This window comes from Pristiophorus japonicus, chromosome 16 (genome assembly GCF_044704955.1).
Source record: "Pristiophorus japonicus isolate sPriJap1 chromosome 16, sPriJap1.hap1, whole genome shotgun sequence".
NCBI classification, from domain to species: Eukaryota; Metazoa; Chordata; class Chondrichthyes; family Pristiophoridae; genus Pristiophorus; species Pristiophorus japonicus.
Genome location: NC_091992.1, coordinates 87,187,391 through 87,212,945, shown reverse-complemented (window position 1 = coordinate 87,212,945; position 25,555 = coordinate 87,187,391). Strand labels below are relative to the sequence as shown.

Here is a 25,555-nt window from a genome sequence, read left to right as displayed (position 1 = left end):
GACAGTGTGTCAGCTGGTTATTCAACTGTGAGTAGCATCACAGCACAGCCCACCCCGGTCCACACATAAACACTTTCCAATAGGGGGCTGGTAAAAAAATGTTTTAAATCTCCTTTGACCATCAATGCAGAGGTCAATTTGAGCAAAGCCCATCATCAATCTGGCTCGGATCAGGCAACTGAATGCAGGCCAGGGACTGAAATTTGGAGCTTCCTGATCTGGCTCAGTACCACATTACCGAGTCCACAGAGCTACTGGAGAGAGCCAAGCAAGGCAGGGTGTGATCGCCCTCTCCTGGCCACACCCAGGAAACACACCACACAAGCTGCACATACTGGAGTGTCCACTGACTGTCAAAGGCTGCTCCTTTCTAGATTATACCAACGTGAAATGAAGTCGAATGAGAATTAAACTATAATTTTAAAATGACAAATGTTTTAAGAAGAATGCTGACTTCTTCATTTAGAGAAGTGTTCTGAGGAGACTGTCAATTGACTGCCACCTTTCCTACAACAGTGACTATACTTCAAAAGACCGACATTGGCTCCTGGTTAAGCAACGCCTCGATTTCAAAATTCTCATCCTTGTTTACAAATCACTCCATGGCCTCGCCCCTCCCTAGCTCTGTGATTTTTTTTCAGCCTCACAACCCCACACGATGGCTGCACTCCTCAAATTCTGGCCTTTCCAACATCCCTGATTATAATCGCTCAACCATCGGTGGGCGTGCCTTCAGCTGCCTGGGCCCCAAGCTCTGGAATTCCCTCCCTAAACCTCTCCGCCTCTCTACCTCTCTTTCCTCCTTTAAGACGCTCCTTAAAACCTACCTCTTTAAACTAGCTTTTTGTCAGCTGCCGTAATTTCTTTTGTGGCTCGGTGTCAAATTTATCTGTTTTGTCTGTAACACTGTTGTTAAGCGCCTTGGGACATTTTACTACGTTAAAGGCACTATATAAATAAAATATATTATTATTATTGGCTGTAACGTGCTTTGGGACATCCCAAGGTCGTGAAAGGCGCTATATAAATGCAAGTCTTTTTTCTGGTGTATGCAAAAACCTGCGATTTATTCACACATGGGTAGGTGTTAATGGGATGTTAATATTTTTTAAAGTCCCAAACAGATGAGTTACGATGGGCCTTCCTCAATCGCTATCCGTGCTGCGATTGTGAGGTCTGTGTTGTATCACACACTATCCTCGGCAGTTGGTGGGGTCTGTTACTCCAGCAGCCTCCAGCTTAGGCCTCACCTTGGTCTGTTGCTGCATCTTCTTCAGCAGCTTCACCAGCTCTCCGTTGTTCTTGCTGCCCTGGTCCAGCTGGATCTCCAGCTCATTCAGGTCGCTCTCCAACTTCTTCTTGACGCGCAGCGCCTCTGCGCGACCTTTCACCTCCGCATCCAAACTGGCCTGCAGCGAATCCAGTGTCCGCTGATGATTTTTCCTGAAACGGTAAAACGTGGTCCCCGTCATTGGAAAGGACTGAGGCGATGGCAAGATCCTTTCAACCAGCGACACAAAGAGCATAAAATGGCTACTCCTGTCCCCAGGTAATACAGGAGGTGCTGAGGGTCAACTAGCAACATTAATTAAAAACTCCACAAAATGTCCAAGGTAATAATCGCCTGGCCAGCACCCCCACACTCGTTAAACTTCAGCTCTCCAAAACTCTGCTGCCTGTGTCTTCACTCCAGTTTACCCATCACCCCTGTGCTCGCTGACCTACATTGGTTCCCAGTCCGGCAACACCTCGATTTTAAAATTCTCACCCTTGTTTTCAAATCCCCCCATGGCCTCGCCCCTCCCTATCTCTGTAACCTCCTCCAGCCCCACAACTTCCCGAAATTTCTGCACTCCTCTAATTTTAGCCTCTTGCACATCACCAATTTGAATACCATCGGCGGCTGTGCCTTCAGCTACCAAGGCCCTAAGCTCTGGAATTCCCTTCCTAAACCTCTCCGCCCCTCTTTCCTCCTTTAAGTCACTCTTTAAAACCTACCTCTTTGACCAAACTCTGCCCCAATATCTCCTTACGTGACTCGATGTCACATTATGTCTGATAACGCTCCTGTGAAGCGCCTTGTGATGTATTACCACATTAAAGGCGCTATATAAATGCAAGTTGTTGTTGCTGAAATTATCCTCTAACTTATTCTTCGTAAAATAGCAGCATTGCTTCCTTCCTTTTGAATTCCCTTCTCCTGCGATCTAAAAACTTTAAAAGCCTGATCTTGGTAACATCCAACTACTGCCCCTTGACCTCCTTTATCCTCTCCGCTACTCTTCTGAAGCTTGGCTTTATCCTGCACGGTGAAGCTTGGCCCCTCACTGTGGCTTCTCAACGATAACTGGACCCTTCTACCTGAATTCACAAGCCGGAAAACTGAGCAACGTCCAGACAATCCCTTTGGTATCGCTGTGAACCAGAAACGTTCTAAATTGCTTGATAGGAAAACGGTCAGGAATAAAGTGCGTGGTTCAGACTTACCGCAGGAGGGAGCAGATTCCCGACAGAAGTTACGGGAGACAGAAGAGAGGGAGAGAGACGGGAGCAAAGACTAGAAACAGATAAATGAAGAGCAGAGGTTAATTCATTTTGGAGGAGCGACTGAACACAGTGAATTGTCGCCTTTTGCAATTCGGAGAGAGTGAAACATTAAACTGAGCAAACAGGCACATAATCTGCTTCCTTTACCAAGTCTGTCCATCATACAGTCTCCCCGCTGATTCCCACTGTACAAGGCACTCTGTGGTGCAGTGGGTGAGCCAACACTGACCAGGAACAGCCCCGGGTCCGATCCCTGGTCCTTGCTGATTGTTGCCGGGCTGTAGGGCTGCTATAATTTACCCCAGTCTTCTCGGGCCATGAAAAGGGAAAATTAGCCTGTGTTTCCCCCACTCTGATGGCGGGTCAGTCGCCCCCTGCTGGTCAGTGTGCAGGTGACGACAGGACCAGGCTCAGCTGCGGTGCCCCACAAAGTTGAACAGCCTGCCAATATCCACTGTTGAGGGACTCCCATGAAAAATAGCCGCTTGAGCAAGAGGGTAGCTGGCGCCTGTGGACTGGTGCCACAGCAGGTGTCAGCGTCAGTGGAAAAGGGGGAGGGAAGAAGTGACAACTTTACTAAAAATCTCACTCCACCGTGATACAGGAAGCTCCACTTTTAATTCTGCCCAAATCACTTTGCAGCTTATTGCTTAGAGATAAGAAAAAGAACGTTAACGGAGAGATGAAGCTGTGATTTAAACGCTCAATCCGCCGTTTGGAGCAGAGTTCGACGTCAGCAGTTAAAAGGATCACAGGGGAGATTGCCGAGGCCCAGACGGGTATTTCATTCACCGGGCAGTCGGGAGAACAGAATCCTTCAGGACAGCCGCAAACCAAGCAAAATCGACCCAAACCCAGAAAAATCGACCCAAACCAAGCAAAATCGACCCAAACCCAGCAGAAGGCAATGGGGCTTGTAACCCGCGGGTTGCAATACTGATGATCAGCCTGGTTGGGGGGGGGGGGGGTGTGGGGGGTGGGACTGTACCCGCTGGAGATCGAGGAGTCAGTAGGTGGACATCTAATTACCGTGGGATATGTGGGTGATTCTCCAGGATCTGCCCGCCATGGTTGGCAGCTAACTGACCATGTGTGTGTGTGGGGGGGGAGGGGGGGGGGAGGTGGTGCTGCGTTGGGACTACCCTCCCCCCCACTCCCTCGGTCCTGGCCACGACCCCCTCAGACTCCCCGATAAATCTTTACATTTGAAAAAACATCCCTCTCTTCAGTGGCTCCAGGTTACTTGCCCGGCCTGATCCCTGATTGGTGGGGCCCACGCCCACCGAGACAGAGACCGCTGGAACTCGCCCGCACCAACCTCCACCCAACATAGGGTGGTTCAGCCTGGGGAGTGGGAATCCCCTCTGTAGGTGGTAGCTCAGTGCACTGCCTGCCCATCCCACCAGCTGTCAAACAGCAAACTCCCAAGAAACGTCAGGGACCCAGCACAACCGTTTCCCTGGGACGTTCCGCCGATCCTCCCACCACAGTCACAGTTGGAGGCCACCGGAGTCACTCCAGGATTCTGGGGCTGGATATCTTTGATGCAAGTCACGGTAAGGGGCGTGAATCTACTGGCACCCAGTGTTTGGCTGAGCCCTCCCGGCCCAGTTCTGGCTGCAGTCGGATGTAAAACTCCCTGTACTGGCTGCAGTCGGATGTAAAACTCCCTGTACTGACACTGAGCAAGCACTCGAAGGTTGGATAGTGCAGGATAATGCCAGATGGAGTGACACTTCCATACCTCTATGCCAAAAATTGCACCTGGATTTCTGCAGCTCAATACTGCCTCCTACTGCTCCGATGTGAAATTTGTACTTTCTACCCTAGTTTCGAGGAAGGTTGCCAATGTAATGCTAGTTTGTGGAAGATGAAGGTCAATTTCGTACACCCACAAAGAATGGGTTAAATCTGCCCCCAAATCATTTCACATCTGATTCTCTCGTAGGCAGCAGCAAAGACTCATGTTCTCTCAGTCTCGGTCGAGTTGAAACACAGATCCCAGATGTGAAAGGATAGTAATAAATCAGAAAGTGCTGGAAATCTCAGCGGGTCAGGCAGCATCTGTGAGGAAGCGGAGTTAACGTGGGAAGGGGGAGGGGGTGCTGGGGATGACTGCGGAATGGATCAGGGTGTCGCAGAGGGAGTGGTCCCTACGGAATGCTGAGAGGAGAGGGGAGGGGAGGGGATGTAATTGGTGGTGGGATCACATTGGAGACTGTTCGGAAAGAACAGGTTCTTAACAAGCATTGAAAGGGGGAGGGGGAAGAAAGAACAAAAGGGAAGGTCCGTGAGAAGGTGGAAGGCAGGAGAGATTAGAGAGACAAAAGGGATGATGGGCCGAATTGAAATAGTAATGGCCGGAGTTAAAATGGAATAATGACCAGCTGCCATTAGAATCAAGGAGGAAAAAATAAACAGGCTCGGTGGGGGATGGGGGAAGGGAGCCAAAGATTGGCAGAGGTTACGCTCTGAAATTTTTGAACTCAATGTTGGTGCAGAAGGCTGTAAAGTGTTTAAACAAAAGATGAGGTGCTGTTCCTCGAGCTTGCGTGAGTTTTGTTGGAACAGTGTAGGAGACCGAGGACAGAGAGGTCAGAGTGGGAGTGGAGCGGAGAATTAAAGTGACAGGCGACCGGAAGCTCAGGGTCACACTTGTGGACTGAACAGAGGTGCTCCACAAAGTGGTCACCCAATCTACACTTGGTCTCCCCAATGTAGAGGAGACCACATCGTGAGCAGTGAATACAGTATACTAAATTGAGAGAAGTAGAAGTAAATTGCTGTTTCACCTGGAAGGAATACTTGGGGCCCTGGATAGTGGAAAGGGAGGAGGTAAAAGGGCAGGTGTTGCATCTCCTGTACTTGCACGGGAAGGTGCCGTGAGAAGGGGAGGGGATGCTGGGGGTGATTGTGGAATGGACCAGGGTGTCGCGGAGGGAGCGGTCCCTTCGAAATGTTGAGAGGGGAGGGGAAGATGTGATTGGTGGTGGGATCATGCTGGAGGTGGCAGAAATGGCGGAGGATGATCCGTTGAACGTGGAGGCTGGTGGGGTGAAAGGTGAGGACAAGGGGAACCCTATCGTGGTCCTGGGAGGGAGGGGAAGGGGTGAGAGCAGAGGTGCGGGAAATAGAACAGACACAGTCGAGGTCCATGCTAACCACGGCGGAGGGGAATCCTCGGTTGAGGAAAAAGGAAGACATGCCAGAGGCACTAGTGTGAAAGGTGGCGTCATCAGAGCAGATGTGATGGAGACAGAGAAACTGTGAGAATGGAATGGAGTCCTTACAGGATGCAGGGTGGGAGGAAGTGTAGTCCAGGTAGCTGTGGGAGTCAGTGGATTATAGTGGATACTGGTCGAAAGCCTATCCCAGAGATGGAGACGGAGAAGTTGAGGAAGGGAAGAGTCAGAGATGAACCATGTGAAGGTGAGGGAACGGTGGAAATTGGATACAAAGTGAATGAAATTTTCAAGTTCGGGCGAGAGCAGGAAACGGCATAGATACAGTCATCAATGTACCAAAAGAGGTGAGGGAGGGGGCCTGAGTAGGACTGGAACAAAGAATGTTCCACATATCCCACGAAAAGGCAGGCATAGCTAGGACCCATGTGGGTTCCCATAGCAACACCTTTAATTTGGAGGAAGTGAGTGGAGTCAAAGGAGAAGTTGTTCAATGTGAGAACAAGTTCAGCCAGGCGGAGGAGAGTGATGGTGGATGGGGACTGGTTGGGTCTCTGCTCGAGGAAGAAGCAGAGCACCCTCAGGCCATCCTGGTGGGGGATGGAAGTGTAGAGGGATTGGACGTCCATGGTGAAAAGGAGACGGTTGGGGCCAGGAAACTGGAACTGTTAAAGTGGCGGAGGGTGTCGGAGGAGTCACGGATGTAGGTAGGAAGACAGTGGACATGAGGAGAAAGAATAGAGTCAACATAGGAACAAATAAGTTCTTTGGGGCAAGAACAGGCTGAAATGATAGGTCTACCGGGGCAGCCCCGTTTATGGATCTTGGGAAGGAGATAGAAGCGGGCTGTGTGGGATTGGGGAACTATGAGGTTCGCGGCTGTGGAGGGAAGATCTCCAGAGGTGATGAGGTTAGTGATGGTCTGGGAAATTATGGTTTGATGTTCAGTCGTGAGGTCATGGTCTAGGGGGAGGTGGGAGGAGGTGTCAGAGAGTTGGTGATCAGCCTCAGCAAGGTAGAGGTCGGTTCGCCAAACAACAGCGCCACCCCTGTCAGCAGGTTTGATGACAAGGTTGGGGTTGGATCTGAGCGAGCGGAGTGCTGCAAGTTCAGAGGGAGGGAGGTTGGAGTGAGTGAGGAGAGCAGGGAAATCGAGACGGCCAATGTACCATCGGCAGTTTGCAATGAAGAGGTCTAGAGAGGGCAAGAGGCCAGAGGGAGGGGTCCAGGTAGAGCGAGAATTCTGAAAATGGGAGAAAGAGTCAGCTGTGCAGAGGGAAGACTCCTGGCCAAAGAAGTGGGCACTGAGGCGAAGGCGGCAGAAAAAGAGCTCAGCATCGTGCCGAGCTCGAAATTCATTGAGGTGGGGCGTAAGGAGCAGAACTTCTTCAAGGTGGGAACTCCTAGAAGAGAAGTGGCAGTAAATTAAACACTAATACAAAAGCAAAATACTGCGGATGCTGGAATCTGGAATCTGCCTGACCCGCTGAGATTTCCAGCATTTCTGTTTTTATTCCAGATTCCAGCATCCGCAGTATTTTGTGAAAGGACAGTGTTCGAACTTACTGCCCCACAAAGACCCCAACATTGTCACCGATTAAATATTACAGAAAGTAGATGAGATTACCGTGTCGCTTCGAACTCCTCCTCCTTCTCCTGGATTCTGCGGTCAATCTCGGCCTTCACTTGGGTCAGCTCGAGCTGCAGTCGCACTACCTTACTCTCTTCAGCCTGAAACCAGGGCAAGTGCAGACAGACAATTAAATGGTGGCCTACTGTGAGTAACTGGGCAAGCAGTGGCCCACTGCATGGAACCGTAATACTCAGAGAGCAACCCCTGTAAATATACCATAATACTCAGAGAGCCACCCCCGTAATTATACCGTAATACTCAGAGAGCGACCCCTGTAAATATACCGTAATACTCAAACACAACAATCCCTGTAAATATACCGTAATACTCAGAGACCACACCACCTGTAAGTGTAACGTTTATCTGTTCAGTTATCCGTAATACTCAGATGCATCAATCCCTCTAAATGTACCATAATACTGAGACATAACTTGTACTTGTACTAAAATATAACCATAATACTCAGAGTCAAAAGTTCCTGCAGTTACACCAAAATGCAATTTTATCTGCAAACTTAAAATTATGCTGGTGGATAAAATATGTGTGTGAGTGTGAGACCCTGCTGCGCCCAAATTGGCTGCTGTGTTTCCTACATTACAACAGCGACTACCAATGTTCCCCGTCATTTTTATTGAGCCGCGTGGCCCTTTGACAGTCTGCACATGCGCATTTTTTTCTATTTAAAAGTCAGTTCACTGGCTGCGTGGGACCTCGAGAGCACCGCAGTTTAAACGGAACATTGATGATGACACTTCCAAAGTATTTCATTGTCTTTCTTTGTTTATTGCAGAATAATAAACGCTGTAACTAAATGTATTACTGTCACACACACTTGACAACCTCAATCATTTTCAATAATTATAATAGGACGTCAATTAAAGAAGAACTGTTGGGAGCACCAATGAATGTGGTTCCGTGCCATTCTAACTGAGTGTTTCCAACATTACACAACTAAATGTTTGGTGCACGAGGTGGAATGAGAATATTCTAGACTTTAAACTTTATGGAATAGATATTTCAAGAATTCTCCATAAAAAGAAGAGTTGACTGAGAAAATTAATCAAAACCAGTCAAAAATGTCATGAAAGTCACATTTGCATAGAGATATATTTATTTGTTTGAAAACTTTTATTCAGTAAAAGTTTGTGAAAACTGCTATGTGTTACATAAACTTTAGAACGAATGGGTCAGATTTTGTGATCAGCGGTGAACGAACAGTGCCAACCATTTGTTACACTTCCATTTGCCCGCAGACTTTCTATGGGCTTTTGCACTGGACTTGCAGGGATTGGAAAGCCATTTTGGCACAGCGCCCTCTACAGGGCATCTGGGACCTGTGTGAACAGGGAAAGCAACTGTTTATCTCCTTAACCAATCAGATTGAAGCACTGTTAATGAGCAGCGCAGAGTCTGAACCAGGAAGTGTAAGTTGGAATATTGAATTCAATGTCAAATCAGGTATAGAATGTGAAATAAAGAGAGGGAAAGACTGGATTAAAAGAGAGATAAAAGAGAAAGAAGTAAAAAAAAAGTCTTCTATTTTACTTTTTAAATCTCAACAATAATTAATATCTAAAGGAATTATATTCCACATTTGCAAAAGTAAATTTTCAGTGCCAGAGAGGTAGTTTGGCAGTAATTAAGATTTATCACGCGTTTAAAAATTCACTAACACTAGAATGGATAAACCAAACTTTTCCTGGTGAGTTTAGTGGGTTTCTATAACTTAAGTACAACAACCTCACGCCATTCTATGTGTTTCAATGCCGGGTTTTTCGGTGAGGTATAGATGTAGCGTAGCTTGTGGAAGAGCAGGGCAACTCAGTCAGCAACTTCAGTATTTCCGCGTTTAACTGCACATGTGTGGATGCTGGAAGTTGCTGCCTGATTTACTCCTTTATAACCCTGAGTGCTGATAGGTTCACCGCTTTTCTTACTGCAAAATCGGGACCACTGAGTGGGGATGACAAAGCTAGGTAGGAAAATAAGTTGTGAGCAGGATGCAAAGAGGCTGACAAGGGAGCAGCCAGGTTAAGTGAATGGGCACTAATGTGGCAGGATTATAATATGGAGAAATGTGAAATGTGAAAAATAGAAATACAGAATATTTTTCAAAAAGAAAGACTGGAAAATGTTGGTATTCAGAGGGACCTGGGTGTCCTTGTGCACAAAACGCAGCACGTTAGCATGCAGGCACAGCAAGCAATTAGGAAAGCAAATGGTTTATTAGCCTTCATAGTGTCAGCTGTGGCTCAGTGGGTAGCACTCTCGCCTTCAAGTCAGAAGGTTGTGGGTTCAAGTCTCACTCCAGGAACTTGAGCACATAAATCTAGGCTAGCACTCAAGTGCAGTACCGAGGGAGTGCTGTACTGTTGGAGGTGCCGTCTTTCGGATGAGACGTTAAGCCGAGGCCCCGCCTGCTCTCTCAGGTGGACATAAAAGACCCTATGGCACTATTTCGAAGAAGAGCAGGGGAGTTATCCCTGGTGTCCTGCCCAATATTTATCTCTCAATCAACATAACAAAAATAGATTATCTGGCCATTATCACTTTGCTGTTTGTGGGAGCTTGCTGTGTGCAAATTGGCTGCTATGTGTCCCACATTACAACAGTGAATACACTCCAAAAGTATTTCAGTGGCTGTAAAGCGCTTTAAGATGTCTGGTGGTCGTGAAAGATGCTATATAAATGCAAGTCTTTCTTTTTTTTTTAAATACAAAAAGTGTTATATATGCAGACTATAGATATTCTCTCTGTGTAGTCATTGTATAGTTGTATAAGATGGAGACTTGTTACCTGATGTACTATCAATAAGGTTTACACGGTATATATACTATGCTGGCACCACTAGAGGGTGCAACTGGTGGAGACTGGGGTTTCTTGCCCCTGTGGCAGAGGCTGTCCACCAGAGGGCACTACAGTGAGAGACCTGAGGGTCACCTGCATAGATGTGCAGGGCCCAGTATAAAAGGCTGTCCACCATGCTTGTGCCTCACTCTGGAGTTACGAATAAAGGACCAAGGTCACTACAGTTGGAGTACAACACATTGCCTTGTGGAGTCATTCATAAGTGCATTACAGACATAACACAAAGAAATTGGAGTATAATACTAAAGAGGTCTTACTCCAATTATTTAGGTCTTTGGTGAGACCACACCTGGAGAACTGTATACCGTTTTGGTCTCCTTACCCGAGGAACGATATACTTGCCTCAGAGGGAATGCACCAGACTGATTTCTGGGATGACGGGATTGTCCTATGAAGAGTGATTGAGTAGACTAGGCCTATATTCCTTAGAGTTTAGAAGAATGAGACGTGAAACATAAAACATTCTTAAAGAGCTTGACAAGGTAGATGCTGGGAAGATGTTTCCTCTGGCTGAGGAGTCTAGAACCAGGGGTCACAGTCTCAGAATAAGGAGTCGGCCATTTAAGACTGAGATGAGGAAAATTTCTTCACTCAAAGGGTGGTGAATCTTTGGAATTCTCTACCCTAGAGGGCTGTGGATGCTCAGTTGTTGAGTATATTCAAGACACAAATTAATAGATTTTTGGATACTAAGGAAATCAAGGGATATGGATATAATGCAGGAAAGTGGAGTTGAGGTAGAAGATCAGCCATGATCTTACTGAATGGTGGAGCAGGCTCAAGGGGCCTAATCCTGCTCCTATTTCTTATGTTAGCATTCCTTTTGGCCAATTCTAGTCATAATGTTCAGTCCTTGCCTACTACAATTTGTGATTCATCCAGAATTACATGCACCAAACTCACAGACAGGGCTTCCAACCTGAGCAAAGCCTAAAGAACTGCACTTCTATCTTTAATTAACCTATAATTAACTCTTCAGTAAATTGCATAAAACACATTCCCATTTTTATCTGTTAGTTTCTCAAATTGCGGGTTACCCTTGGGAAGAAGTTACCTGTATGCCCTAAAGACCACTGCTGGTAATTGTTACATCAATGAGCAACTAAGCTTACAGTATCCCTTTCATTCTGTAACTCTGCTTGTCTAAAATGTGCCATCTGCCAGGGTACCAAAAATAATCATTTCAATAAAACCGACTGGCAGATTGCTAATTGATATTTGTTTTGTTTTATTAAAAATACTTGCATTGGTTGCTCCCCACAGTTAAGCGCATAGATGCCAAACCATTTTCCTGTCACAACCCTCTCAGAATGCCAGCAAGGGCTTCAATGACAGCAGATTGTGAGTATGCTAAACTGCAAGGGATTTATACAGGGTGGGCAGCTGTTCTCTACTGCATCACTAGGAGCTATGGACCAGTACATCACTGGGAGATATGGACCAGTACATCACTGGGAGCTGTGGACCTGTACATCACTGGGAGCTGTGGACCTGTACATCACTGGGAGCTGTGGACCTGTACATCACTGGGAGCTGTGGACCTGTACATCACTGGGAGCTGTGGACCTGTACATCACTGGGAGATATGGACCAGTACATCACTGGGAGACATGGACCTGTAGATCACTGGCAGCTGTGGACCTGTAGATCACTGGGAGATATGGACCAGCACATCACTGGGAGATATGGACCAGCACATCACTGGGAGATATGGACCAGTACATCACTGGGAGATGTGGACCAGCACACCACTGGGAGCTATGGACCAGCACACCACTGGGAGCTGTGGACCAGCACACCACTGGGAGCTGTGGACCAGCACACCACTGGGAGCTGTGGACCAGCACACCACTGGGAGCTGTGGACCAGCACACCACTGGGAGCTGTGGACCAGCACACCACTGGGAGCTGTGGACCAGCACACCACTGGGAGCTGTGGACCAGCACACCACTGGGAGCTGTGGACCAGCACACCACTGGGAGCTGTGGACCAGCACACCACTGGGAGCTGTGGACCAGCACACCACTGGGAGCTGTGGACCAGCACACCACTGGGAGCTGTGGACCAGCACACCACTGGGAGCTGTGGACCAGCACACCACTGGGAGATACGGACCTGTGGACCATTGGGAGCTGTGGACCAGCACATCACTGGAAGCTATGGACCAGTACATCACTGGGAGTTGCACTATTCAGATGTTTGTTTGTGAGACAGTGGTTAAATACAGCGTTCACATCACAGAATAGTTTTTTAAAGTGTATTCTCAAGATGTGGGTGTGACTGGCAACAAGGCCGGTGTTTATTGCCCATCCCTAACATTGGGGTGTGGGACTGGAGTCACATGGAGGCCAGACCAGTAAGGGCGACAGGTTTCCTTCCCTAAGGCACAGTAGTGAACCAGTTGGATTTTTACTGCAATCCGACAGCTGTGTGGCCACTTTTACTGATACCAGATTTTAATTCCCAGATCTTGGAAAGGAGAAGTCATTATCAATGCCCCAGGCTCCCAGAATTGTATCCCATTTAAAAAAAATATAATGAATTCACAGGATGTGGACATTGCCGGCGAGGTATTTATTGGCCATCACTAATTGCCCTTGAGAAAGTGGTGGTGAGCCGCCTTCTTCAACCGCTGCAGTCCGTGTGGTGAAGGTACTCCCACAGTGCTGTTAGGGAGGGAGTTCCAGGATTTTGACCCAACGACGATGAAGGAACGACGATATGCAGGAAACTCTCGTTTATCCGGATCGTTCGGGGATTTGGCAATTCCGGGTAAACGAATTCTCCGATAGGGCGAGTTTACATTTTAAAGCTAATATTTGAAGGTGATAAGAACCACCCATGAAGATTTCTTTATAATTTCTAATTTCTGCTGAATGCTCAATTCTTTTCATTTCCTTTTAGTGCTGTCACAAGACATTTTAAATTGTACACCCCACTGCCTGAACTGCTTTCAATGCGTGTGACAGTTGAAAAGTGAGATAGAGGTCCACGCCTGCTTCAATTTATAGGTAACTGAGCAACCTAGTCACGTTTGAGATAGTTGAAATGAGCGAGATATTCACGTGTGTGACAGTTATTTTAAATTCTGTTATGGCAGGTTTTCAGTTACATTCGTATCTGGATAAACGAGTTTCCTGTATATCCAAGTCAGGATGGTGTGTGACTTGGAAGTGGCGGTGTGCCCATGCACCTGCTGCCCATGTCCTTCTCGGTGGTAGAGGCCACAGGTTTGGTCGGGAAGACTGCACAGCACAAGGGTATTGTTTGACTTTGTGATTTTATTTTCTGGTGGTTGTATCTACCCTGAAGGGTGGGAAAAATCTATACTGACCAGCGATGGGCACCACAACGCTGGCTTCTCAGCTGGAGAAGATGGTGCCCACTAGGAAGCATTGTTGCCGCGGTGGTACTTCTGCCCCTCAGAGTCATCGGTGAACATCGCCCTTTACGTGGGTCCGAGCCCCTCTGGAGATGGCAGTGCCAACTCACTAAGCTCACAGCGCTGGCACTGAGGTTGGTGCTGCAATCAGAGGCAGCACTGTGAGGTAAGTCCAGCATGAGTCAGTAACACAGAAGCTCACAAGGCAGCAACTTGGTACTGGGGCATCGAGATCGACCAATGACAGTGCGGAAAACAGCATGAATATATCCTAGATCTTTACTTCGGGAACACTGACCCCCCCCCCCCCCCCCCCCCCCGCTTAGCACCTCTGATCAACAACATCGCCGATACAGAATTTGACCCAAAGCTCCAATTTTCGGCGTCTCCTCAACCCAGCCAGCCATGGCCAAATTTCACCGTCACAGTCATTAATGGTCCATCCCCACCTCCTCCCGTCACGTACAATGTGACTGGTGAATTTTCAAATGGTCACGGTGTGCCCCTGCTCGGTCTTTGAGACCATAGTCTGAACACAACAATCAACCTTCCGAGGAAGCAGCCTTTCATTCTGGTTTACAAAAATAAACATTCTTCAGGCACAAACTAGCAATGGGAGCTCCGGGCCCGACAGGATCTGCAGAATGTTCCTGATGTTGGTGAAGTCCAAAACCAGGGGTCACAGTCTAAGGATAAGGGGTAAGCCATTTAGGACTGAGATGAGGAGAAACTTCTTCACTCAGAGAATTGTGAACCTGTGGAATTCTCTACCACAGAAAGTTGTTGAGGCCAGGTCGTTGGATATATTCAAAAGGGAGTTAGATGTGGCCCTTACAGCTAAAGGGATCAGGGGGTATGGAGAGAAAGCTGGAATGGGGCACTGAAGTTGCATGATCAGCCATGATCATATTGAATGGTGGTGCAGGCTCGAAGGGCCGAATGGCCTGCTCCTGCACCTATTTTCTACGTTTCTATGTTTCTATCCCAAGTTTCAGACAAGTGCTCTCTGTACATGCAACAGGACAATAAAGGCCATCTACTCAGGTCTAAAGGAGTTGCTGTGCCTGTGGAACTAATGGGCGTGACCTGCGAGATTTGCATGCGTCTACCTCCAGCGCTGCCTCCGACTCCTCGAGAGTCGCCTGCAGCTCTTCCTTCTCCATCTCCAGTTTCTTCTTGGATTTCTGCAGCTCGTGGACACTCTTCCCGCCCTCGCCCAACTGGTCCGTCAAGTCAGTAATCTCCTCTGCGGAATGAAAGCAGGACAGGAGTGAAAACAGAGACAGCTCCACCCTGATCCATCGGTGGGGTGCGACTGGCAAAGTCAGAGGAGCAACATAACTGGAGCAAAAGTCTCACTCTCTGCGATGACGGCACGGGGCACACTTCAAATCAGTTTGAGCAGTTTCAATCCCCATTGCCCCTCCCGCCCACCTCCCCACAATAAGCGATCTAGAGGCCTCAGCTTGGTCTGGCTGTTGCTATTCAGCAGCTGCCGGAAGCCTCAATGACCACAGCCAGGAATGCAACCCCAGGCCTCAGGCAAGAGAAAAACATGTTAATTTATTTCCCCACAAGTGCAGTGAAGCTGCTGGGTGCCCAGGGAAGAAAGCCTACGCTATTGTTTGGGGTACTGCACATTATACCTGGGCCTGGGAACAATGGCTATATAAGTTAGGCCTTCTTTTCCTCAATGCCTTTCTCAACTGTTGGGGCCAACCACAGTGAGCTTCTCCTTTAATGTCTCTCCTATCGGATATTTAGCTGATCCAGGCCCAGTATTTAGTATTTTTTCCTGATACTGCATATCTCCCGTGCCTGATTTACCTTGGAGCGTTTTGTTTTCCCGTCGAAGGGAGTCCAGTTGTTCGATCAGCTCTTCGTAGGATGTCTTCAGTTTGAAGAGTTCGGTGGCGTATTGTCGGCACTCTTTCTGCGAGGATTCCAGCTCGGTCTGGATCTCCTCGCACTTCTGACGCCAGTCCGAGATCTGCTTGTCGATCATTCGCTGCTTCTTGTCCAGGGTTGCACCCGCCGCATTGGCCTGTAAGAAAAAAATAAAACGGGAAAACGGTTCTGATAATTAAAATCGATTCTATCTTCAGATATATGCAGTGGGCTTCATAGAGCTGTGCATGAAGATGGGTTAGTTTGTCATTAGAGTGGTCAGGTTACAGATTCAGGTTAGAGAAATTACAGCATGGATACAAGCTGTTTGGCCCAAACAGCTTGGGCTACAGTTTCCGCTTTGGGCGCAAGCGGCGATCCAAGTGCAATTTTCAGCCAAGATTGCACCCGTTTTGAGAAGTGTTTTTCCCCCCAAGTTTCCGCTCAAACTGATTTGCATATCGCCGAACGTAAAATCCGCCACGAACCAGCGCAATCGGGCAGCGTTTTAAAACCTAAAAAATTAACCATTTTAATCCAAGTGTTGAGTCACCAGCTGTGAGTAACCCGATTTAAAATAACTGGAAATTATTTCAAAAAATAGAGGACCATTAGTTAGCTATACTGGTGTCAGTTTCTTAGTAAATTAAAAAATAATATATTCAAAAGCTTTTAAAACATGCCTATTAGTGTCCTCACATCCAAAAGAACCAGCTTAATTTTTGGAGCCTCCTCAAAGGCCCGCAAACGAGTGCAATGAGCAGAAAGTCCCACTGGTGATTAATTTGATCTGGGGGCGTGGTCAGTTTTGTGGACGGGGCCTGCCTCCAGCACAATGTTTTTTTAAACTAGTGCAAAAGAACAAGGGAACTCAAACTGCGTTTGGAATTCCTTCATCTTCTGCACCAGTTTGACCAGTTTTGAACGAATTGCGCTGGGAAAAAAACAGCGCCACCTAGTGGAAACTCCAGACCCCTGTGTTCATGTTAATTTTTATCCTCCACACGAGCAGTGGATCGAATCCCACGTAGTTCCCAGAATCCCTTTCAGAAATCCATGATGGCTGTTTCTGATTATTAGTAACAATTAGCCATCTCATCTTTAAATAACGGTTCCAAAAATGTTTCCAACCATAGATGTTTAGCCAAGTTAGCTGTAATGCCTTTTTGAAGAGAGGCATTACATTGGCCACTCTCTAGTCCTCCGACGCACATTCACTCTCAATAGAATCCTGAAATATACGTCCCGATTTTAACCTCACCCCTCGAGAATGGGACCTGTTCGGGTCCAAAGCCCAAAATACACCCCGCCCGATTTTACTCTCCATTGAAGACTCGCTGGGCTGGTTGGGCTAAAATCAGTGCTACAATGTCGAGGGCCTCTGCTAGTTCTTCCCCTGTTTCTCTCAGGATGTATACCATCAGGCCCTGTGCCCTCAATTAACTTAACTAGCTCCTCTAATATTTCCCTTTTTATTATACTATCTCCCAGCTCATTTTCAACCAATTCAGGATGTGCCTCCTCCCCAATATCCTGCTCTCCTGCAAACATAGAAACATAGAAAATAGGTGCAGGAGTAGGCCATTCGGCCCTTCTAGCCTACACCGCCATTCAATGAGTTCATGGCTGAACATGCAACTTCAGTACCCCATTCCTGCTTTCTCGCCATACCCCTTGATCCCCCGAGTAGTAAGGACTACATCTAACTCCTTTTTGAATATATTTAGTGAATTGGTCTGAACAACTTTCTGTGGTAGAGAATTCCACAGGTTCACTACTCTCTGGGTGAAGAAGTTCCTCCTCATTTCGGTCCTAAATGGCTTACCCCTTATCCTTAGACTATGACCCCTGGTTCTGGACTTCCCCAACTTGGGAACATTCTTCCTGCATCTAACCTGTCTAAACACGTCAGAATTTTAAACGTTTCTATGAGATCCCCTCTCATTCTTCTGAACTCTAGTGAATACAAGCCCAGTTGATCCAGTCTTTCTTGATAGGTCAGTCCCTCCATCCCGGGAATCAGTCTGGTGAACCTTCGCTGCACTCCCTCAATAGCAAGAATGTCCTTCCTCAAGTTAGGAGACCAAAACTGTACGCAATACTCCAGGTGTGGCCTCACCAAGGTCCTGTAAAACTGTAGTAACACCTCCCTGCCCCTGTACTCAAATCCCCTCGCTATGAAGGCCAACATGCCATTTGCTTTCTTAACCGCCTGCTGTACCTGCATGCCAACCTTCAATGACTGATGTACCATGACACCCAGGTCTCGTTGCACCTCCCCTTTTCCTAATCTGTCACCATTCAGATAATAGTCTGTCTCTCTGTTTTTACCACCAAAGTGGATAACCTCACATTTATCCACATTATACTTCATCTGCCATGCATTTGCCCACTCACCTAACCTATCCAAGTCACTCTGCAGCCTCATAGCATCCTCCTCGCAGCTCACACTGCCACCCAACTTAGTGTCATCCGTAAATTTGGAGATACTACATTTAATCCCCTCATCTAAATCATTAATGTACAATTTAAACAGCTGTGGCCCCAGCACAGAACCTTGCGGTACCCCACTAGTCACTGCCTGCCATTCTGAAAAGTACCCATTTACTCCGACTCTTTGCTTCCTGTCTGCCAACCAGTTCTCAATCCACGTCAGCACACTACCCCCAATCCCATATGATTTAACTTTGCACATTAATCTCTTGTGTGGGACCTTGTCGAAACACTGATGCAATGTACCTTTTCAGTATCCCGGACAATTTCCATTTATCTTCTGCTCTCAGGAGTCCCACCTCACATTTAACAGTACTCTTTTTACTGATATAGTCACAGAACACTTTACTGTTCTTTCTAATATGTTTAAAAATTCTCTCCTCATACTCCCTTCTTTTCCTATCGCTCGCAGTCGCTTTGCTAATTCTCTTGTATTTTTATCATACCAATAATCCTCAAATGCCCATTCCTGGGATGGCAGGACTGACATATGAGGAGAGACTTGATCAACTGGGCCTGTATCCACTGGAGTGTAGAAGGATGTGAGGGGATCTCATAGAAACATATAAAATTCTGACGGGACTGGACAGGTTAGATGAAGGAAGAATGTTCCCAATGTTGGGGAAGTCCAGAACCAGGGGACACAGTCTAAGGATAAGGGTTAAGCCATTTAGGACTGAGATGAGGAGAAACTTCTTCACTCAGAGAGTTGTTAACCTGTGGAATTCTCTACTGCAGAGAGTTGTTGATGCCAGTTCGTTGGATATATTCAAAAGGGAGTTAGATATGGCCCTTACGGCTAAATGGATCAAGGGGTATGGAGAGAAAGCAGGAAAGGGGTACTGAGGTGAATGATCAGCCATGATCTTATTGAATGGTGGTGCAGGCTCGAAGGGCCGAATGGCCTACTCCTGTACCTATTTTCTATGTTTCGATGTTTCTTTAACTTTAGTTTGATTCTAATCTCTATTGATCCACGGCAAGCTAACATTTGAAGTTATCTCCATTTTTAATGGTATATATTCATTCTGTACCTTTGCAATCTCCGTTATAAGAAAATAAACAATAGTTTAGGTTACGGCTTGGATTATGATTACAGTTTGGGTTAGGGTAACAGTTTGGATTAAGAGTTAGGTCTTACTATGAGAAAACCACAATCTTATACCAACTTCTCTTGCTCATGTGCAAGGGCTGTACTAAAGACCATTAAGCCAACCTGAGCACGTTTGAAAACTGCCAACCATCCTAAAGTTGATGACTGGTATCTTTACAGAATGGTGAAAGTATTAACCCTTCCAGTGCTGCCAACTGGTAGATGTCAAGCTCGGAGGTTGGGCTCACTCGTGTGTACACCCGTTTACCAATCCTCTCACTAATATGATGCATTAACAGATTATCAGAGGTGTGACCAGTGCACTAATATTACCCTTTACAGGCAGTTTTCAGCCAATGACAAACAAGATTTAAAAAAAAACTTGTCCCCTTTTACAGCTCTCCTATATAAATAATTTTACGGCAGAATTTTTAACAGTTATTTTGTACATATTTAATATCCTCTCAGGTTTGGAATTCACCAACAGAAGTTTATTAAACTGTGGGGAATGCAAGAACATGCTGCTTATGGTTGGGGGTTACAGTCAAAGATTATAGTATATTGAGTGCCGTGGATAATTCATGCGTCATATTTCGAGTCACTTGAAGCAAATTAACTTCTATTGCTTTCAGTGACTCAATGAGAACTGAAATATATCAACCAAATGATCTGAAAGTCCAGCTACATTATGTAGTGCCTGCAAGTCAGTGAATGTAGGGAGCAGGTTGCAACATGAGGTCTTTGTGAGAGGAGTCCACAGACGTTTTTATTCATTCACAGGATGTGGGCGTCGCTGACAAGACCGGCATTTATTGCCCATCCCCAACTGCCCTTGAGAAGGTGGTGGTGAGCCGCCTTCTTGAACCGCTGCAGTCCATGTGGGCAGTGCTATTAGGGAGGGAGTTCCAGGAGTTTGACCCAGCAATGATGAAGGAACGCCGATATATTTACAAGTCAGGATGGTGCAACAGATGTGCAACTTGGAGGGGAACTTGCAGGTGATGGTGTTCCCATGCGCCTGCTGCCCTTGTCCTTCTAGGTGGTAAAGGTTGCGGGTTTGGGAGGTTGCTGCAGTGCATCTTGTAGATGGTACACACTGCTAAGAGAAGTTCATGTGTGAACCTGGGCTGGGGAGGAAGGATTGCTGTTCAGACCCTGTGGCAAGGGGCGAGCACATCTGTACGGATGTCGACTGAGGATTGGATCGGGCTTGATTAGCCCATGTGCCATCACTCTCAGGTGATAAATAATCACTTGGACACAGTACCGGTCCCCCTCAGACAATTGTAATGCATTGCCCCAGCATGACTGACTGATTGGGAGGGGGAGAGGGGAGCGATCAGCCAGAAAAACCCTGTAAACTCCACCTAAACTTATCTACATAAAGAAAGAAAGCGCTTTATAGCCAATGACGTACATCTCAAAGTGTAGTCACTGATGTGGGAAACGCGGCAGCCAATTTGCGCACAGCAAGCTCCCACAAACAGCAATATGATAATGGACCAGATAATCTGTTTTTGTTACGTTGATTGAGGGATAAATGTTGGCCAGGACACTTGGGATAACTCCCTGCTCTTCTTCGAAATAGTGCCACGGGATCTTTTATGTCCACCTGAGAGCGCAGACGCGGCCTCGGTTTAACGTCTCATCCAAAAGACGGCACCTCCGAGAGTGCAGCCACCCTCAGCACTGCACTGGAGTGCTGTAAGAGTAATATTAAATTAATAACTACATCGGAATGCTTACAAAGCAACATCCAGGAGTGATGATGATTATAAAGCACACATCTGTTTGCTTGTCTGATATATATGATTCGAGGTGCTGCCCTGTTATCGCCCCCAGGAATCACTCTCGAGTCACACCGCAGAGACCCACCTTCTCTAGGTCGATGCTCAGTTCCTCCACCTCCACTTGCAGCCGCTGTTTGGTTTTCTCCAGGCTGGAGCACTTGGCCTGGGAAGCCTCCACTGCCTCTTCAGCCTCTTGTAAACGAGATGTCAGCTTCTTCCTGTCATGATCCAAAGGTTACAATATTTATTTTTAAACTCTTCAAGTCAATTCAAACATAATAGTACAAGCAGAATATACACCCGAGCTGTGCCATACTGGTACAAATCTCTCTCTTGACCCCTCCACTGTCTCTAAATGGTCACACTGATTGTCCGACATCCAGTACTGGATGAGCAGAAATTTTCTCCAACTAAATATTGGGAAGACCGAAGCCATTGTGTTCAATCCCGCCACAAGAACCATCCCTCTCCCTGGCAACTGTCTGACGCTGAACCAGGCGGTTTGCAACCTTGATGTTGTATTTGACCCCGAGATGAGCTTCCGATCACATATCCGCACCATCACGAAGACTGCCTACTTCGACCTCCATAACATCGCTCGATTCCGCACCTGCCTCAGCTCATCTGCTGTTGAAAGCCTCAACCATTACTTTGTAACCTCTAAATTTGTTTATTCCAATGCTCGCCTGTCCAGCCTCCCATCTAACACCCTCCATAAACTTAAGCTCATCTATAACTCTGCTGCTGATGTAGGCAACCCAGGGGCATAAATTTAAAGTAATTGCCCAGGTAGATAAGTTGGTTAAGGCGGCACACGGAATGCTTGCCTTTATTAGCCGAGGCGTAGAATACAAAAGTAGGAGGGTTATGCTTGAACTGTGTAAAACACTGGTTAGGCCACAGCTGGAGTACTGTGTGCAGTTCTGGTCACCGCATTACAGGAAGGACGTGATTGCATTGGAGAGGATACAGAGGAGATTTCTGAGGATATTGCCGGGACTGGAGAATCTAAGCTATGAGGACAGATTAGATAGGCTGGATTTGTATTTATTGGAACAGAGGAGGCTGAGGGGAGACCTAATTGAGGTGTATAAAATGATGAGGGGCCTAGAGATAGTGGATAGTAAGAGCCTATTTCCCTTAGCAGAGGGGTCAACAACCAGGGGGCATAAAATTAAAGTAATTGGTAGAAGGTTTAGAGGGGATTTGAGGGTAAATGTCTTCACGCAGAGGGTTGTGGGGGTCTGGAACTCATTGCCTGAAAGGGTGGTAGAGGTAGAAACCCTCACCAAATTTAAAAAGCACTTGGATGTGCACTTGGTGCCGTAACCTGCAGGGCTATGGACCTAGAGCTGGAAAGTGGGATTAGGTTAGCCGGCATGGACACGATGGGCCGAAATAGCCTCCTTCCGTGCTGTAAACTTTGATGATTCTATGTCCTAACTCGCACCAAGTCCCGTTCACCCATCACCCCTGTGCTCGCTGACCTACATTGGCTCCCGGTTAAGCAATACCTCGATTTCAAAATTCTCATCCTTGTTTTCAAATCCTTCCGTGGCTTTGCCCCTCCCTATCTCTCTCTGTAATCTCCTCCAGTCCCACAACCCGCTGAGATCTCTGCGCTCCTCTAATTCTGGTCTCTTGCATATCCCTGATTTTAATCGCTCCACCATTGGTGACCGTACTTCCAGCTGCTGAGGCTCCAAGCTCTGGTATTCCCTCCATAAACCTCTCCGCCTCTCTACTTCTCTTTTAAGATGCTCTTTAAAACTTACCTCTTTTGACCAAGCTTTTGGTCACCTGCCCTAATTTCTCCTTACGTGGCTCAGTGTCAAATTTTGTTTGATAACGCTCATGAAGCTCCTTGGGATGTTTTACTATGTTAAAGGTGCTATATAACTGTACGTTGTTGTTGTTGTTTTGAGGTCCCGATTCCACCTCCCAACATTTCCAAAGTGGTGGATTCTTGGTCTTGTCCCAGCCATCCGGAGCGGGGCTGATTGCGGAAGGACCATCCGCAGAGGAAGGGACTGGGAAACCAATTAAACAAAGTATCAGAGGCTGACTGAATATGAACAGTCCTCATTTACCTCGGAGTGTGAACCACACACACACGTAGCGGTCTGCACTGGGCCACGCAGCCTGTACACACTGCAGAGACAAGCCAAATAGAGACAGGGATAAAAATTTGCCGACCTTGCGATCGGTTTTCCGGCAATATTTCGTCGTTTTTGGCGAAAAACGGTGCGGTGGTAAATTCAGAAGTCTTGCGCCGGCGGTTTTCAAATACCGCTGGAGAGAGGAGCGCCGCCGTGCAAGACTTGAAATATGGCTTTCGCCAAAAATTGGCTCCGAAGCACCCATATTTAGGATGAAAAAAATCGCCAAGGAAAAAGCTGCGTTGCAGCCCTTGGATCAGCGGTAGGTATGAAGACCTGTAAAAAAAGGTAAGTTAAAGTTTTTATTTTTTAATTCTTTCGCAGCGAATCGCTAGTTAAGTGTCTTGTGAATGTTTTGTGATTTTTTATTTTTTGTCTTTTGCAATTTATTTTTTGTTGTTTCCCCCCTCCCAGGACTTCTCTCGCAGCGGTATCGGCCTCGGAGTAAAGTTGCAGAAAATTCGCGGTTTGTGCCACGAATCCTCGTGCAATGACGATTTTTAACGCTGTGCAAATTGAAGCTCTAATTTACTGCCTCATAGCGATAGCGTTGCCAAAACGATAATTTGGGTGAAAAAAATACAATTATCACCTAGAACCAAATTTCTAGCCCATAGACTCTTGGTAAAGACTAATACCTCACCTGGCACATTGCTCGTGTGGCCTATGTTAGAGGCACAGGTTGCTTCATGAACTATGAACTCTGCAAAATTACATTTCAAAGCTTCGCATTTACACACTTAACGTGGCTACGTTTCACTGGCCCCTGTGTTGTGTCATGGTAACTGTCTAGCTTTTATACCTACGGATTAGTAACAGGACTACATTAGGAGATTGAGCACAGCGAGTTTCTCATTCAGTGACACATACTGATTCCCCTTTCAGAGCTGCCATTCTAACCATTTCCAATTCACTGAAGCAGTTCCAAAAGACAACACTAGATGGCACCCACAAGCCAATGAATGTGGGAAGAATTCCATTATATCCTTCCAAAACTCTGGCAAAAGGGATAAACTGCATTATTACTGGTTTGCTCACAAAGAGAGATACAAATAATCTAAACAAAGGCTCTATTTTGCGAGCACCCTTCACTTCTGTAAAGAGCTAAAGTTTATAACTGCTATCGTCGCCAATGGATTTATTCATTCCTATGTTGTACCATCCAAGAGTTCAGGAAATTAATAAAGTGTGGTGGAAACAGATTCAATAGAAACTTTCAAAAGGGAATTGGATATATATTTGAAAAGGAAATATTTGCAGAGCTGTGGAGAAAGAGCGGGGGCAGTGGGACTAACTGGATCGCTCTTTCAACGAGCCGACACAGGCACGCTGGGCCGAATGGCCTCCTTCGTAATAATCAAATAACTCAGCAACAATGGCCAGGCAATTCCCGAGGGTGTACGTGGTTACACCAGTGAGAAATGTGCAGGCGAGGGAAGCAATTTTGAGAGTTACTGAACTTGCTTGCTTCCTGCTGGCTGAAATGCACACTGCTGTAAATCCCTCTAATGCTTTCCCTGTTCTTTCACAGGATAAGGAGTTTGCCTCATTATCAATGAAAAGCTGCTGATGCTTCCCCGCTTAATAGGGGAGCCCGCGATGTTCCTGTCCACAGGCACCGCGTGTATAGGCGTCAGAAGCCGGCCAGGTTCTCGTGTGCCAGGAACTGATCTCTGAAAGCAGCAGCATTGAGTTCTTTTGGGATCTGCTCACTTGTCAGCTTCGGTGGATCTTTTTCAGTGCATCCTTCGCCCTCAAGGAAAGGAGGGCCGGTCAGGGATATCGCGTGGCGTCAAGAGGCAAAAGCAAAACACTGCGGATGTTGGAATCCGAAACAAAAACAGAAAATGCTGGAAATCTCAGTGGCTCAGGCAGTATCTGTGGAGAGAGCAACAGAGTTAACGTTTCAGGTCTGTGACCCTCCATAACCAGTTCTGAGGAAGGATCATCAACCTGAGACGTTAACTCTGTTTCTCTCCACAGATGCTGCCTGACCCGCTGAGATTTCCAGCATTTTCTGGCATCAGCGGCAAATTGGCCACAGCTGCCAATATGCCATGGAGTGTATCTATAGAGTCAGGCACAACTGGGGAACACTGCTTCTGACAAATGGCGTTCAGCCGCAGAGTTAAAAGACCTTTAGCCACTCTCTACCACAGGGTCAGAACTGCAAGCGATCTTCACGGTGACCACCACCCTCAGTTTCTATGCCTCCAGATCCTTCCAGGCCAGCTTGGAGGGTCAGCCAACCTGCTGTCCATAGATAAAATCCTACAGCACAGGAGGCCGCCATTCGGCCCGTCGTGCCTGTGCCAGCCCTTTGAAAGAGCCATCCAATTAGTCCCACTCCCCAGCTCTTTCTCCAGAGCCCTGCAGATACTTCCTTTTCAAATATATATCCAATTCCCTTTTGAAAGTTACTATTGAATCTGCTTCCACCACCCTTTCCAGTAGTGCATTCCAGATCTATCAGCAGGTGACTGATGCACTATTAAGCTGGACCAGCACTTTTATCTCTTT

At 46.9% G+C, this 25,555-nt stretch overlaps 1 protein-coding gene and 1 long non-coding RNA gene across 2 annotated transcripts in view; one reads left to right on the top strand and one right to left on the bottom strand.

The window, feature by feature from the left end:
* LOC139226633 (myosin-16) overlaps positions 1 to 25,555 on the bottom strand; it is a 326,697-nt gene that overhangs the window by 23,156 nt on the left and 277,986 nt on the right. Inside the window, exons 12-16 of the mRNA XM_070857530.1 lie at positions 20,962 to 21,094; positions 15,441 to 15,657; positions 14,723 to 14,859; positions 7,357 to 7,460; positions 1,251 to 1,443 (exon numbers count right to left, since the gene is read on the bottom strand). Coding sequence (XP_070713631.1) covers positions 1,251 to 1,443; positions 7,357 to 7,460; positions 14,723 to 14,859; positions 15,441 to 15,657; positions 20,962 to 21,094 — 784 coding nt within the window. The remainder of the gene's footprint in view (positions 1 to 1,250; positions 1,444 to 7,356; positions 7,461 to 14,722; positions 14,860 to 15,440; positions 15,658 to 20,961; positions 21,095 to 25,555) is intronic.
* Positions 1 to 25,555, top strand: part of LOC139226635 (uncharacterized) — a 68,197-nt gene that overhangs the window by 21,485 nt on the left and 21,157 nt on the right. The window lies entirely within an intron of this gene.